At 43.3% G+C, this 16,504-nt stretch overlaps 1 protein-coding gene across 2 annotated transcripts; it reads right to left on the reverse strand.

Annotated features, from left to right (window-relative positions):
* Positions 1 to 5,236: 5,236 nt before the first annotated feature.
* Positions 5,237 to 16,302, reverse strand: mcm3l (MCM3 minichromosome maintenance deficient 3 (S. cerevisiae), like). 2 transcript variants are annotated; one of them, XM_029246439.1, is made up of 17 exons: positions 16,233 to 16,302; positions 13,420 to 13,532; positions 11,626 to 11,834; positions 11,402 to 11,532; positions 10,676 to 10,914; positions 10,039 to 10,147; positions 9,458 to 9,611; positions 9,190 to 9,321; positions 8,722 to 8,930; positions 8,265 to 8,439; positions 7,762 to 7,888; positions 7,321 to 7,471; positions 6,672 to 6,812; positions 6,206 to 6,288; positions 5,954 to 6,039; positions 5,659 to 5,731; positions 5,237 to 5,524 (listed from the first exon to the last, which is right to left on the reverse strand). In XM_029246439.1, exons 2-17 carry the CDS (start codon positions 13,494 to 13,496, stop codon positions 5,323 to 5,325), a joined length of 2,298 nt encoding a protein of 765 aa, XP_029102272.1. In that variant the 5' UTR covers positions 13,497 to 13,532; positions 16,233 to 16,302; the 3' UTR covers positions 5,237 to 5,322. The 2 variants fall into 2 exon arrangements, with proteins under 2 accessions (XP_029102272.1, XP_018603206.1); XM_018747690.2 differs by lacking the exon at positions 16,233 to 16,302 and adding an exon at positions 13,717 to 13,820.
* Positions 16,303 to 16,504: the final 202 nt, after the last annotated feature.

Here is a 16,504-nt window from a genome sequence, read left to right on the forward strand (position 1 = left end):
CATCTTTGTCTGCAGAAATATGTCACTCTCATCGGAGGCAAACTTCACATCCAATTTTAAAAAGCATAAAACAGTAAGTTTCTGGTATTCTCCGTTTTATAGCTAACTTGATAATTATTTCTTGCCTATATAACCTATTGAAATTATTGTTCTCTAACCGAGGGGTGCGGTGGCGCAGTGGGTTGGACCGCAGTCCTGCTCTCTGGTGGGTCTGGGGTTCAAGTCCCGCTTGGGGTGCCTTGTGACGGACTGGCGTCCCGTCCTGGGTGTGTCCCCTTCCCCCTCTGGCCTTACGCCCTGTGTTGCCGGGTAGGCTCCGGTTCCCTGTGACCCCGTAAGGGACAAGCGGTTCTGAAAATGTGTGTGTGTGTTCTCTAACCAGAACTTCAAATGAAATTTCTACATTACACACACACACACAGTCTGAAACCGCTTGTCCCAAGCGGGGTCACAGCAAGCCGAAGCCTAACGCAGGGCGCAAGGCTGGAGAGGGAGGGGACGCCAGTCTGTCGCAAGGCACCCCAAGAGGGACTTGAACCCCAGACCCAGCTGAGAAGAGGCACAGGCTAAGCCTGCTGCACCACTGTGCCCCCCATAATTTCCACCTTAGCAATGCAATATTTAAACAACTGTTACACTTCAGATTCCTGCAATAATGTAGTTATAGAACTTGTTTTTTAGCCATTGCTTGCTGCTCTCTGATTTTGATGTCCTAAATGACATTAGTTACCTACCTAGATAATTGTCAAATTAGTTAGAGTGGATGAGTTCAGGCCAACTGGTAGTGAAAGGGTTAGAGCTACTGCTTTTGGACCCAAAGGTCACAGGTTTGAGTCTCATCTCTAGATATAGCACTCTCAACCAAGGTATGTATCCTAAAATTGCGCTTGTAAAATTCCCCAGTTGTATAAACGAGTAAATAATTGTAAGTATCTTTGGAGAAAAGCATCAGCTAAATGAATAAATGTAGTTGTAAAAGAGTAAGGTGAAGAATAACCAGCTGGTAGACTGTGGTCTTACTCCTTTTGTAACTAAGTAGTTATTCTTGCAAATTTATTGTGCCAACTTATTTATTGAAAAGATATATTTATGTATATCAAAGCTGTATTTTTAAGTTTTTTTACATTGATAGTGGTTTAAAACATTTTAAAACATAATTCAAATTAGAGTACCTTTATGCTTTAGCGATTATTGCAGTGATTACTGTTTGAAAACTTTCATCCACAGCTGGAAAATATTGCAAGCTTACACAGATTGCAAAAAAAAAAAAATAAATAAAAACTTAAATATCCCACCTAAATAAATTTAATAAGTTACAGCCAGTAGGGAGAATAGTGCTCCAATACATGGAGCAGTTTCCAGATGGTGGCTGGTTCATGTTTCAAGAGGAGCCCTTCTACTGTATGTTTTAACATAGGACTTATAAATCTGAATTACAATCTAGTTATACAAACATGTAAATAACTGCAAGCTACTTTGAATAAAAGCAGTAGCTGATTAACTGTGTAATAATAATAATAATAATAATAATAATAATAAAATGAACATACAATGGATAAATTAATGACCTCAGTTAGGCACTTTCCCCAGAGGTGGTGCTTGAAGATAAACATCCACAAGGCTGTGTTACACCACTGCAGCACCAAGGCATCTTGAAGAAACCACACAGCTTCCTTAAGAATCTCTGTTTAGAAAGGTTTGTGGAAGAAGGCTTTCAGAGCTGCACTTTTTCTCTTACATTTAAATTGGGCTGATAACACTTTAAAAAATGTAGAACATTTAATAACATCTCAATTTACCATTTTCAGTAGTTTGATATTATCTGCTGTAATGCGACACACCAGTGCTGAATGTAGCTTATCAAGAAATTTCCATAAAAGGCAATAATTTTCTGCCCAGACCTGAATAATCTCATTATTTTTATTTAGAAATGTAAATTGCCTTTTAAAAAGAAAAACTTTATTATTACAAGAGGTTCTTGTGTGCTGAATATTTATGTTGTGTGCACTGATTTGTCCTTGTAAGAGAAATTTGTACATAGACTTGTATATAATTAGCTTCCCTTCCTATCACTTCCCAGGTTATAACTTCTATATAGATTCGTCTGGATGTTTGTTTGACAAACATTAATTTACTAAGGTGGTGTTCGTTGGATTGTCATGCTCAGTCACCTTCTTGGCCACCTGCAGTTTTGAGCAGGCCGCCATCTGTGGTGTGATTCAAGCACAGGACAACAATGCAGTACAGATAGGGGTTGCTAGGGTCCCCCAACAGTTTACACCAACACATGGGAGAGCAAAGGTAACACTACGAGTTCAATATTTTCAACATCCTTTATCAATGATCCTTTATTTCCAACTTCAGAATTCAGGAACATTTATGTAACAGTATATCATAAGGAAATGCTGTCATGGTATAGTTAAGGACCTTATTCACAAGTGCCACGAAATGATTTGTCATAAAATTTGATTGATTAATGACTTAATGATTATTGGCTTTGGGGATCTGCTATTCCTCATACCCATGCACAGCCCATTTTGTTCACACAGGCCAGAATGTCTTGTTGTACACCGATCCCTTGTTACAAACAATATCACAGTTAACAGTTCCTGATATCATTTTTAGTCTACAGGGAGTTGCTGCTGTGGTCTCACTTTCCTCCAAGCAGGAGCACCTGTTTTGCAGTGAATGCAGCACTCCCCAATTTCACTGATGGTGGGGGAAGGCTCCAGAGCTCATGAACTTGGTCCTATGACCAAACATCTTCTGTCCCCATCCCACCCACCAGTTTAAAAAAAAAAAATTTGTCAGGGCAGAACACTTAGGGCCAGATGCATATCTTTTCCCCAACCAACTCACTCTCTTTAACGGTAGTGTTTGAACTTGTACCCATTTCCACTGTCCCCAGGGGTGGCAGTCTGCCCAATCCCCTGCAGGAACAGCTTTCCGTGGTTCCCTTGTGTTTGTGGACCACCCGCGATAACAAGGTAGGCACAACGCATTCCGCCACCCCAGGAACTATTACCGTCCACCCCTCTAATCCTTCACCCCAGAAACCACAATACCTTCTGAGCACAGAGGCTGAGATTGGCATAACTCCACTTATTGAGGCCTTGTTAGCACAAGGCATGATCATCCCTACCCGCAGTCCCTGTATTACCCCTATCCTGCCTATTAAGAAACCAGGGAGGATTACCTGGCAATTTGTACAGGATCCAAGAGCCATAAATGCTTGCGTGATACCTATTGATTTGAGATGAAGAAGCCAGCAGAACTGCAGCCCCCGGGGAGCTGTATTTCATACCCGTGCAGTAGAGCTCCTGGACATCCACAATTAGTCAGATTGGAGGATCCTACCTTTAAGTGAAAATGTCATCTCTTTAAAACGGGTGGCATTGTGGCACAGCCAGTAGTGCCAATGCCTCACAGTGCCTGCGTGGCGTAAAGGGACATGGGTTTGATCCGCGCTCAGCCTGTGGGGAGTTTGCATGTTCTCCCTGTGTCTGCGTGGGTTTCTGCTGGGTGCTCAGGTTTCCTCTTACAGTCCAAAGACATGCTGTTCAGGTTCACCCATAGTGTGTTTCACTGATGTATTGATGAGTGACCCATTGTAAGTAGTGTATCTAGCAGTGTAAGTCACCTTGGTGAAGAAGTTGTGTGGGCTGATAACACTACATAGTATCCACCACATGTTGCTTTAAAGAAAAGCATCTGCTAAATAAATAAATAAATGTAAAAGGATCAATCTGAGGAGGGTGCATAGCTGGGTAAAGGAACAAGTGATGAGCAGGTGCTACAGAGAACCTGGGTGGGGAAGCAGCAGCTTCCTGAGCCATACACTCACAGAGGGGAGACTTCACAGAGGCCATCTTCCACCTCACTGTGGACAGTACAAGCCACATGCTCTGGACTTACTGTACATCACTGCACCAAACATTGAGCTAATCTGCCCTCAGCAAGGTTCAGGATCATAAGAAGGTAAAGTTTGGAAAATTTTTTTTTTTTTTTTGGGGGGGGAGTGAAGAGCCTGAAAGCATCATAGGCCCTTCCTGCTTTGGGTGTGTCCAAAAACTTGGAGACACAAACCCCACATCGTGGTCAACGTTGCAGCACAGGCACATACGACGCTTGAATGGTTTGCACGAGGGACAAGGGGCCACATGTTTTAAATAAGTTTGCATGCTGGCTGCTTGATGTTTGGCTTCCGTGCACAATGTTTGTTATGAAGCACAGGAAGATGCTGAAGGAGCAAGATGCTATGATGACTGTGCAGAGTGCATGAATAACAAAAGGTTGCTGAACTGCCGTGGCACAAAGTGTCTCCTCCTACCATCAGGATGTCAACTGGATCCTGAACTTAAGCCCAGCTGGGACCAGAAGTCTGTTCACAACTACCACTTGCTTATAATTCCAAAGTAAGCTTTCACACCCGAGTCAATCAAGAAAAAGCCACAAAGACATCCCTATACTTATTCACTGTGTTCCGTTAAAAACCTCATGTCAAGCTAAAATAAAATCCATAACAAATTTTTGAAAAGTACAATCAAAAATAAATTGATCAACGGGAAAATGTTCGTATCGTTGAAAATCCGTACCTCCGACATTTGTAGCACCAGGTGTTATAGGTGTACTGTAAGTATTTTTAGCATAAATGTGGGAATTGACATTGTCCCTCTGTCTCCCCCTGCTGGCCATCACGTGAATTCAGTCTCTACAAAGAGTTTGACGATGTTCATACAAATTCTATGTGCAGTTTAATTTCTGTTTCTCAAGAGGCCTTCTAATTTTGAATATAATCGTACTTTTTTCAGGCAATCAATGACATTGAATTAGTAACTAAAAATCCTACTGATTCTTTACAAAATTCATAACTAAAAGAAAGATTAGGGAATACCTATATATAATCACAATAGAACATTCCTTACAGTTAAAATTCAATGCATATGCTATTTGTCACTCCCTTTTAGCAAAAGTAAAGTTTAAAAATGAACCTCTTGGTGTCACTTTCATCTTGATTTCTGATCTATATTCATTATAGGAAATAATTTCACACTGATGAACTTAATACACTTCAAGCATAATGCCATCCATGCATTTCTATCAATTTCACTTGACATTCTCTTATAAAACTGACCCACAGCCTCCAAAATCTCTAATAAACCATTCCTGGTGAAGCAACAGCAATTTGCACATTCTCAATGGTACAAAAAGAATGGAAAATGAGAATTATACTCAACCTGTTTATTAGTGGAAAAGGTGCAAAAGTTACAGAAAGGCCATTTTAATTACACAGGGGACCCAGCTAGGGGTGATGGCAGCCTTTCAAATGAGGAAGACCACATCTGCAGAGAGCATGACCTGGTTGTCATCCTGCATGTGGCCCAGTAGCTGCTTGACCTCCCGCTCCTCAAAGGGTTCAGCGTGGTTGCTCTTGTTCACATGGATCAGCAGCTCTGGGACTGTGATGGACTGCGACCGGGTCCCTTTGAACACCTTCAGCAGTGCAGTCTTAAAAGCCTTCAGCCTGTAGAGGAGGATGTGTCAGTTAAACATGTTAGTTGGGCTAGTGAGTTGTGAACCTACACAGATGGTGGTCCAATCTTCGGAAACTCCTTCAAGCAATCACACCAAAGTAATGAGAGAAGATGAATGGCGTACCGGTCTAGGCTGATGTCAGTCTTCTTTTGAGAGCTTCTCAACCCTGTGGGCTTGGCTTTCCGGCTAGGCTCAGCTGAGGGAGGAAGATGCATCATCTCGTACAGCACATTTTAGCATCACACTTAACACAAAGGGCAGTCTGTATTTTAGATCACTAATTGAGTAATGAGCAGTTATGAGCAGTTCCAGCCTTACAGCATACGAGCCATCACTTCAAAAGCCTGTGAAGAATTCTGATATTGTTACAGGTATGAAACTATATTCTCTCTAATGCAGAATTTTGAGAAAGACTCACTGTGCTGTTCATCACCACTGAAGTCATACGGATCCGATACATCCATAGCGACGTCCACACTGTCCTTAAAGATCTCAGCCCTCCTCCTAGAGCAAAGGGAAGCTGGTTGTGAGGGACAGTAGGGATTGACAGCCCAGTTCTTCTCGGAGCTTGAAAGCCCACAGACCTGCTATGTCAAGGTCATCAGCTAAAGCTTTGACGTTGTAGAAGTTTTGCTCCTCAGAGCAATCTTATGAATGCAAACAGTCCTACCTTGTGACTCTCTGGCTTGTCTGCTTTTGGCTCTGTGACACATCCAAAGGGTCATCTGGAACTTTCTTCACCTTCTCTAAAACCTGGAAAGAAAGGGGGATGCGTTTTTATGCCATTACCCACTGAACACATTCTACTCCAGTTTATATCCATAAAACTGCTTCCCGTGTCACATGTGCCATGTGGGTCACACATTGGTCTTCAGTATTATATAGGTCCGCTGCCCTAGTGAAACTCATCTTGCCAACACCTTTGAAATATAAGTCTCCTGCTTTTGCAGGAGAGGTTGCAGGATCCAGTCCCACCTCCTGCTGTAGGTGCTTCAATCAAGGTACTTACACTAAATAGCTTCAGTGAAAAGAGATTACCCAAACGGATAAATCACTACGAAATCAGTCAGCTAAACAAATAAATGTAAAAATGTACATGTTACAGGTACTGGTTGTGGTGTAAAAAGGAAAACTACCTTTTTAAAGTAGGCGAACTGCATGAGCTCCAGCGCAACCTCTGCATCAACCAGTTCGATAGTTTTGCTCATGCGGGCCTTAGCATGGGCTGTGGCGAGCCGTATCATCGTCTCCAGGGCCCTAGCAGTCACAGGCATCGTCTGGGAAAAGGAAGTTATTGGCTTTAATCTTTCGCCATATCGATATTACAAAAAGAGTGGAACTGTTTATGACAAATAATCTTGGGTTGTTATTAGCTGGGTTCTCCCACAAGGGCCTAGAAAGGGGCAGTGGTGGAGTCTGGGGCAACAGGCAGAAAAACTAAGGGGGAGGGGAAAAAAAAATGAGAAAAATGTAGTTACAGTCTATGCACATAATTCCAGAATGCCTTTGCCTTTAAAGAGTTTCTTTGGCCTCTGCATTAGTCATATGGTTTAGTGTTAGAACAGTTAAAGTGCATCATGTCAGTCTATGTAATTCTGCTGGCATTTGGCCCCTGTTTGCCCTTTGAATGGAAAAATTCCCAGGGCGATGAAGAACGAAGCCCAGCCCTGCAGATTAGCCTTTTTGCTGTGAAACAAAGCCCACCAACAGTGCACGTTCCTCTGTGTGGCCCTGGAGAAGAGGGGGGGGAAGAAAAAGATCGCACAGAACAGAGAGCCCATTTACACGTGCAGATTCCAGGTCGACTTGGTCGCGACTCCTCAGTTTGGAGTATTCCTCGGCTATATAGTCAGAAGCCTCCTGGGTCAGCACCGGCTTCACCAGCTTTGCCACGTGGATGTACTTCTTCACAAACTCCATGGTGACAATCTTCTCCCTGCGAGACAAAGGCATGCCACACCATCACATGCATTTCTCCAAAGCTCGAACCCTGATATATTCCTGTTCTTAAGCAGGTATCCATTCTTCCAATCAATTGCGTTTTCCTCGGGAAATTTAACATTTTGAACACCACTGCGAGTCACTGCTTAAAGTCCACATCATCCCCCAAATCATTCCATCCAAATTATCCCATCTCAGATTTGTTTTCTGACTGGTGGCATAACTACCTGTGCAAACCTTGCTTTTAACAGTGGCATTAATGCAGCATGAAGATAAGGGGCTTACTTCTTCTTCTTGTGCCCATGTAGGACATTGTCCTTCTTCTCGTAGATCTGCAGCTCCTGCTCACTGCCCTCAGTGATATTGGGGTCCTCAGTGGCAAACATGTCCACCATGCTCCCGAAGGGCATGGCTGTCCGTGGAAGAGCACATCTTACTCCAGGAGCATTGAAGGTTCAGTACCAATAATCACTGCATATGTGCTCTTCAACTTACAACATAATGATTTACAAACACTCCAATTTATAACACTGACTGATGCACAGACTAAAAAAATAAATCTGGTGCCACGTGGCACCAGATTATTGTTTCAGTCTGTGCGTCAGTGAGTGTTTTGGTGTCTAACAGCAACAAAAAAATGCCAAAACATTGAGTTGCATGCAGTGATACCAAAGTGCTGGACTTTGGACATGGGATGGCTTAAAAGTTAAGGAAATCAGTTTGTGAACATAGCCTACATCCTTTAGCTACCGTTGAAGGTGTCAGTGCCTGGTGGGGCTCTAGCATACCTGCACCTTCCTGTTCTCCTGGGGTCCTGTAACGATGCATGCGGAGCACATGCTCAGAGATCTCACGGTCACTCTCGGGGTCCATGTGGTCCAGTACAATGAACATCAAGTCAAACCTGGACAGCAGTGAGTCCTGCAGGCCGATGTTCTCCATGGGCGTCTTGTACTGATCGTACTACACAGCAAACATTGAGACAATAGCAAATCACTTATGTCATAAACAAAGGGGTGATAGGATTGCAAGGCTAATTTTAATACTGTCCCTTATTGCACTTCTCAGAACACAAGAAAGTATGCATTGAAACAAATTACTGCTGAGCCATACAAGAAGCTGGATGATCATCTTTTGTCATGCTATAATAATAATAATAATAATAATAATAAAAAATGTGTTATGAATGTGAAAGGCTTATGGTGCCATTCCTCTGCTTACAGTCTCGGTGGCTGTGCAACTCACCCTGCCATAGACGGGGTTGGCAGCAGCCAGCACGCTGCAGCGTGCATTGAGCCGTGCCTGGATTCCAGCCTTGGAGATGGTGACCCGGCCCTGCTCCATCACCTCGTGGATTGCAGTCCGGTCCATGTCTGACATCTTGTCAAACTCATCGATGCACACAACCCCCCTGTCTGCCAGCACCATGGCTCCAGCCTCCAGCCTCCGCTCCCCTGTGCACATCGCCGGAAGGAAAAGCTTCTCACTCTCATAGACAGATCTGCAGCACGCTAGATGCAAGAACATCATCCAGGCTTCCCTGGGTTCCCTGGGTTCCATGCCAATTCCGTTCCTTACCACTGCACTACCTACTTTTCCCAGTTCTAAACTTGGATCATTATTCTGACTGGGGATATTGGAAAGCATCAAACCTGAGGTACTGCTATCATATGAAATCAAGCTCAGATATGGAACCCAGGTAGCAACATGTACCAGTCTCTGTGTCGGTGGTGACCGCGGCAGTCAGACCCACTCCGGAAGATCCTCTGCCCGTGGTGGGAATGGCCCTTGGTGCGGTGAATAACACATAGCGGAGCAGCTGAGACTTGGCCACAGAGGGGTCACCTGCTCACAAAAGGTATTAATACAGATAAAACCCCACCAGCTTCAGACCAGCTCTCCATGTATGATCATTGGCATGAAATACACAGGTGAAGTAGTGGTAGGTAATACCGTCTTGAAATTGTAACAGTGACCTCACCTATCAGTAATATGTTGATATCCCCTCTAATGCGTGTCCCATTCTCCAGGTTGGTCTCATTCCCTCCGAGCAGCAGGCACAGAATTGCCTTCTTGATGTACTCATGGCCATGGATACTGGGTGCTAAGGACCTGCTGAGATACTCAAAGACATCCTGCCAGGAGGAATCAAAAGGGTTCTGCTTCAGAGCTCATGGATGTGTGATTACAGCACCGCCAGCCTACCTCCCCTTAAGAACGAGCAAATTACCAACAGCGAAAGGTGTTGCAAATGGTACAATAGCATCATCATGTCATGAGAAGCCATAACAGGCTTTTATTATCCATGTGGAATAGAGTAAAAATTACCATTTTCCCTCTGCCTCAATTTAGAATTTCAGTTTTAAATTATTCCATTATTTGAACACCTGGATTCTGGGTTCATATATAAAACACATATTTGATTAGCATTTACAATATGCTCGTACTGCTGATACAAAAGAGTAGGTCTTCTTGGTCCTGCATTTGACGTCGGAACATCACATGCCTCACGTTAAAATGTAGCTCGACTCCCGAATGCCATAACCCTGAACATAAGCTTACTTTAGAATGAGCTTTGCAGAACTTCTTGATCTTGCTCACATCACCAGCAGAGAACGTTGGCACAATCTCCTTGCTCATGAACTTGATGTTGTTGGCCAGCAGTATCGTTCTGCAGGGGAAACATTAAAGGACATCACACATGTTCAAAGTACGCACAATTGTATCAGTTTAACAAATCTTATTTTATTCAATTAAGTGTTGAAAATCCCCCACTTGTGCATTTGAATGGATAGCCTTTGTATAAACATTAAAAAACAAAACATGTAAAATTTTACATCTCTGTACCCCTTCACAGATCATTAAGGACCCACACATTCATTTTAAGAGTACCACGTTTGTCAAAAAAAAAACCAACAACAACCGGAAAAATGTGGCATTTCAGGCCATTAAAAAGGCATTGTTCAATATATTTTAGGATGGAAAGATATGACATTAAACACATTTGCTCCTATAGCAAAAACAAGCATGCATTATAGATATTTAATTGGAACAATTCCTTTAAGCGCATTGTTCAAACGCACTAGAGCAAGGCCCTTCCTAAGATTTGATGCAGCAACCTTCAGGTGTGTAATCTATGTCTAAGCATCTTACCAACTGTTGCTCTACATCCAGCTGCTCCACCAGCTCCCTCCCTTACCTGAATGTACCAGTGGTGAACCCGCCTTGCTTGGCTGGCAGGCAGCGGTACATCCCCACCAGCTGCACCCGGTCTCCTGGCTTCATCTTGTCCACCAGATCATCGTTTATGATGACGTCTACTGAGCGGGGCAACTGACCGGCAGGAGCCTTCTCAGGCATTTCCTGGATAGTGAGGGTCTGGTGGTCCTTGTACGTGCAGAGGCCAAACTCCGTCTCCAGCGGGTTGTTCTCCTCATCCTGTGCAGTTTAACATCTCTTTGACCAAAGCAGCTTCCATCACTTCTGTCCTTAGAATTTATTCACCAAGGACAGGGAGCTCATTTATTCAAAATGTCCATGCAGATCCTCTCCTGAGGATCACAAAGGCCTCACAACTCTCCAGACAACAGTCACACATATCTAAACCCTCTATTTGGTCGGTGAAGGAAACATCTGGCATAGTTTACATAACTTGAGACCACTAGTAGTCAGTAGAGCCGTTGCCTGACAATCGATGCACGTGGGTTTGAATCCGCTCCTCCTATTTTAATACCTGTGAACATATTTACCCTGAATTGCTTCAGTAAAAAATACTTTTGCTATATAAATGGGTAAGTTACATTTATTACATCAGCTTAACATTGAAACTTAGTTATAAAGTGCCCAATTATCATCCACACTACAGAACATGTCCAGAATTAAAGAGCTTTTAGTTTATTTAAAGCTTTGATAATACAAGGTCTACCTTTGTAGGATAGATGGCACTAGAGGGAAAAGCATCCAGGGAGGTGAGATCAGTGTATCTGCGTTCAAGGGTCTTTTTGGTAGCTGGACAGTAGTGGACACTTCGTGTTATCTTTAACCTCACCAAGGAACCTTCAAAGAGGGGCAAAAACAGGATGAGGGTAATAAGTGGAAAACAAGAGTGTGAAAGCAAGCATGCTTGAGATGTTGATGTAAAATTCTTACACTTAGTGACGATGCCCTCTAAACAGACAAGGTTTCCTAGAAACCGTGCAGTCAGACTTCGAGGAGTAACGTGTCGCGCTCCAAAGCTGCCTTCGAACCCAACATGAAACTCCTCAAATTGCTTGGCATAAGTAGTGTCGATAGAGGACACCAGGTCCTTCAAAGCTCTTTGGAAAGCAAGAATTTCACTAAATGCATCCTTCAGCAACCTGTGGGGCAGAAAATTAAGGTTTTGCATTACAACTGCCTGTAATGTGTTCCCTTCAATTTCACACTTCAAGCACATTTAAGCATGGAAACTCATGACTCTTGAGTACAAACAATTTGTGATATACCTCTGTATGAACCAGTATATTGTATGTTATGAGTAGTTGCATATAGGCTTTCCATTATTAAATAATTTTAAACACTTGTATTTATATAGGACTTATGAGATCAGGGGCAAAGTGAATCAAAGAAGTTTGAGACCCTTCTTAAATGTATAGAGAGATTCCGCAGTTGTTCGAGAGAGATTCCGCAGTTGTTCGAGAGAGATTCCGCAGTTGTTCGAGAGAGATTCCGCAGTTGTTCGAGAGAGATTCCGCAGTTGTTCGAGAGAGAGGCCATTCCACCATATTGGAGCCAGAACTAAAAACCTTCATACTTTTGATTTTGAACCTCTTGTAGGTGGGACCACAAAGCAGGTAGAGGTGGCGGAATATAGCAGTCTGGTAGAGGTGTAGTGATGATCAGGTCTTGTAGATGTTGGGGAGCAGATCCGTTGATGGTTTTGTAGGTGGTAACCAGAGTCTTGAATTGTATCCAGGGAGCTATAGGAAGCCGGTGCAGAGAGACAAGGAGATACATGGGAATGCTTCGGCAGGTCAAACAACTCATGCAGCATTCTGAATCAGCTGGAGAGGTTTAATGGCAGAAGCCAGAATCCCAGACAGGAGAAAGTTGCAGTAGTCTAGGCAGGATATCACCATAGCCTGGACCAGGAGTTGCTTAGAGTCTGTCGTGAGGTGAGTTATCTCCAGGTCCAGGTTGTGTCTTCGATATGTTGAGAGAGACAAAAATGAATGAATCAATCATTATGCCAAGGATCTTAGCCAAGGAGGTGGGGAAAAAGGAGTGAGTGGTCCAGTTTGATAGAATTCACAACAGGAGGATAGACCAGCTGGGAGGTGCAGGTTCTCCGTTTTGGAGAGACTAAGTTTTAAGAGTGATTAGACATCCAGGCAGCGATGTCTGAGAGGCAGGCAGCAATGCATGAGGACATGTGTGTATCTCTGGGGGGAAAGGAGAGGAAGAGCTGGGTATCATCGACATGGAGAGGAAGACGAGGCTGAGAGAAGAGGTGTAGCTTGGGAAGAGTAGGAGGCTCAGTGCCAAGCCCCCTGAAGAACCAGTTGAGATACTGAGGGGATGATTGGGAGCCCTGCCACACCACTAGGTAAGATTTACCTGATAGCTAGGGCTCGAACCATTTCAATGCAGTTTTGTTGGTGCTTAAATGCACTTATTGGGCATGTATAGCATCATTTCCCACAGCATATACACATCGCAGTCAAAGACCCATACCCTGTACACACACTAGGGCAAACCTATACCATACACACTACATAGACAATATTATACATCACTTTGGAGAAAAAGGTCTGCTAAACAGATGAATGTCAATGTAAATACACACACAGCAGGACAATCTAGCACCTTTTACAGTCTAGGTCAATCCCATACCCTTTACCCACAAGATAACTACACAGCCTTACACAGACCGTTTACATCAGCATACCCTGAGTGTGTACTCACTGCTTGGCCCTCTTCTCATTCCGCTTTCTCAGGTCGTTGATGTTGATAATCAGACGACACTGGCATTCAGAAACCATTCTCCTCACTTTCTCATGGTAAACTCCTTGGTCTTGCTGACAAAGCAGGAAAATGAATAAAACTGAGTAAATATATAAACCAATTATGTTGAGTTTGTATGAACAGAGACTAACTCTATTAGACTAACTAAGTTAGTAACTGGCAGGGAGCTTGTGGAAATATTTTATACACACAGTGTGCATGTATATTTTTTTTTTTTATATAAGATTGTCTACACACATCATCGTCTAAGAAATCGAGATACTCTCTCTGCGCCTCTCGCAGCTCAAGGTCCTCAAACCCCGCGTCCATCTTTACACCTGTCCTCAGGTAGGCGAGGGGTGGTTGTCAAGGTCAAAGGGCAGCGAAAGCACCAGACGGCTCCAGACTTTTATCACTTTCATGTGCGTCATTACGTAATGCAAACAAAGCAACAAAATGCAAAAAAAACAAAGCGCAAGCAAAACAAATACCCCTTATAATTAACACCTTTATTCTACACTGTTTAAAACTTTTTTAATTAAAAAATTGGTTTCATTGATTAACCTACAATTAAAATTGCCGCAATTTAATTATGATCGTTATCTGCTGACAGCCAGCGGTTTAAACAAGAAAACTCCAGATTGGTTTTAAACCCGCCTTTTGTTAATATGGTAATTTTTGTATGAATCATTACTTAGAAATTCTGTATTGTATCAGTTAGGTGTGTTTCAGCGAGTTAGATAACAACTTGTCCTATGTGGAGTTTCAAATGATGTGATATTCGTGCGCAAGAGGAGAGTAACTTTGTGTGCCGTGGTTTTTAATTTGTTAAATTACTCTGCGTTATTATCACTGCAATTGCTTCTCTACAAATGTTTCTGCAGACATTATTCATTTGTTGCTTACGGCTTTAGCTGAAGCGACGTAAGGTTTTACCCTTTATGAAAGATTTTACCGAGGAGTACGGGGGCGCACAGCACTTGGTGGTGTGAGACGACGTGGGTTCGATCCTCCCGCAGTCTGTGTGGAGTTTGCATGTTTTCCGTGTCTGCGTAGGTTTCCTACAGTCCAAAGACAAACTGTTTAGGTTCCCCATAATGTGTGAGTGACAGAGAGAGTGTGTTCCACTGATGTGTAGATGAGTGACCCACTGTAAATAATGTATCTAGAAGTGTAAGTCACCTTGGTGAATGAGGTGTGTGGTCTGATAAGGTTACATAGAGTTCATTGGAAGTTGCTTTGGAGAAAAGTGACTGCTAAATAAGGAAATGTAAGAGTGCTACAGCCCTTACTAAGCCTTGAACCTTGAGGTTGCACATCTAGGATACTAACTACTAGGTCCCCAACTGGTAGACTATGAGCTTCCCATTCAGATGTTTGCCAAGCTTAGCATTTAGATCGCAAACATTTTGTTGCCAATCAAAGTAACATCATCAGTGCTTAGTGTGTGTTGTTTGGATATCAGTCCTTATAATGGGTCTGGAAGCTGGAAATTTCCTTGGCTTTGATTTTATTGGCTAATTGAGATGACCTGGGGTGTGGATCCCATTCTAGTTTGCAGCTGTAAGTGGTTCTAAGCCTGATTTAACCCAGTTAACCTGATAATGGACCTGAATAAATCCTACCAGTTTAGGTTTTTTTTTTTGGCTCATGTTGGGTGGTCTTTGCATGGTATGGGTCCAGCTCAAAATGCTTTTGATTTTGTTGAAGACTACCAGGCCTCGAGGAATTTTCTCGACTGCTTCGTACCTGCTTGGGACAGGATTTCTGGTTTGTCTAGGTTAAAAGTATGTCCTTCCTGGTGCACACAGATCATGTACAATGGAGACTTTGGGGTGTACTTTATTTCTAAGTAATGTGTGCTGTGCAAATAACCCATGGTGTGGAGCTGTGTATCAAAGAACTCATTAAAATTTTGCACCCCCCTCCCATTGTTGTGGATGCTGCTGTTACTGTTAAGGATAATTGCGCTCCACACCATTGCGTGGCTGAAGGCGCGTGCCCAGGGTGACTAGTTTCACTTTCAGATATAGCTTTCAACAGCAGGACACCTTCAGGGGGACTTTGGACCATCATCACGGGTGGGCTGGGGCAATAACCTGTGTGTGATCCCGTCACACCGAGCTACAGGTGAGGTGCGCTTTCTAAATAATCTCAAAAGCATTTACTAGTCTAGTGTAAATGCAGGATCTCCACGCGGTGGAGGTCGGTTTCTTGTCATGCTGCTACTGGAGGGAGAGGTATGGTAGTCTACTTTTAAAACGGGTGTATGCGGGAAGCAAACAAGTAACAGCCATCTCTCCTCGAAAGAGAAGCCCTATCCTTCATTTCCCCCTCAGCCCAGCAGTCTTTAAATATCAAACACCGTTGGTATCACAACCTAAATCGCACATTTAATTCTGCAATTTTAGAAAGTTACGAACATGTTAAACTATGTCGCTCCAGTTGAATCCAAAACGACTTTTAAAACATGCTTGCTCTTATACTTGTTTAAAACTGTTTTAAACAGCGGGGGAGTCATGTGCCCAAGAGAGAAACATTCAGGCTAACACAGTGATTTGCACCCTTCTGGTCGATTAGCTTTTTGCTACTTTTACTAAATGTTGCTAAAGTTGTTGAATTTTTAATGCAATCTGTTATTTGTACCACTGACGCCAACCAAAGACAATAAAGGACACATGGACGGTCCTGTTCTAAACAGTTCCAAAAACGTCGTCATCGGCAGTCAGACGGAGTCCAAACAAAGCGGTCGATTCTGTGGTCAGTGCGCTCACCCCAGCGCCACAAAAGCCCAGTGTGTTGAGGGTACGAGGGATGGAACGTTCTGTGTTGTAATGCGCTGCTTTGCTGTACATCCGCGTCAACACACCCCAGATGTGGGTGGGGCTACATGCTCCTACCGGGGAGGGAGGAGCAACACAATACCTGTAGACACGCCTTCTACGCTTGGTTGACGCCCCCTTGATGGATGGATAACGTGTTGGACACGCCCCCTTCAAGGGGGGGCGGGTGTGGGCGGCAGAGAAAAACAACAGGTGATCGCGAG

Source organism: Scleropages formosus, chromosome 19, assembly GCF_900964775.1.
Source record: "Scleropages formosus chromosome 19, fSclFor1.1, whole genome shotgun sequence".
NCBI classification, from domain to species: Eukaryota; Metazoa; Chordata; class Actinopteri; order Osteoglossiformes; family Osteoglossidae; genus Scleropages; species Scleropages formosus.

Coding starts and splice junctions, on each gene's coding strand:
- mcm3l (XM_018747690.2), bottom strand. CDS start 13,788: ATGGACGCGGGGTTTGAGGACCTTGAGCTGCGAGAGGCGCAGAGAGAG. Junction 11,533..11,625: donor AGAGGGCATCGTCACTAAGT/GTAAGAATTTTA, acceptor CCCTCTTTGAAG/GTTCCTTGGTGAGGTTAAAG. Junction 5,732..5,953: donor CAGTGGTGATGAACAGCACA/GTGAGTCTTTCT, acceptor TTCCTCCCTCAG/CTGAGCCTAGCCGGAAAGCC.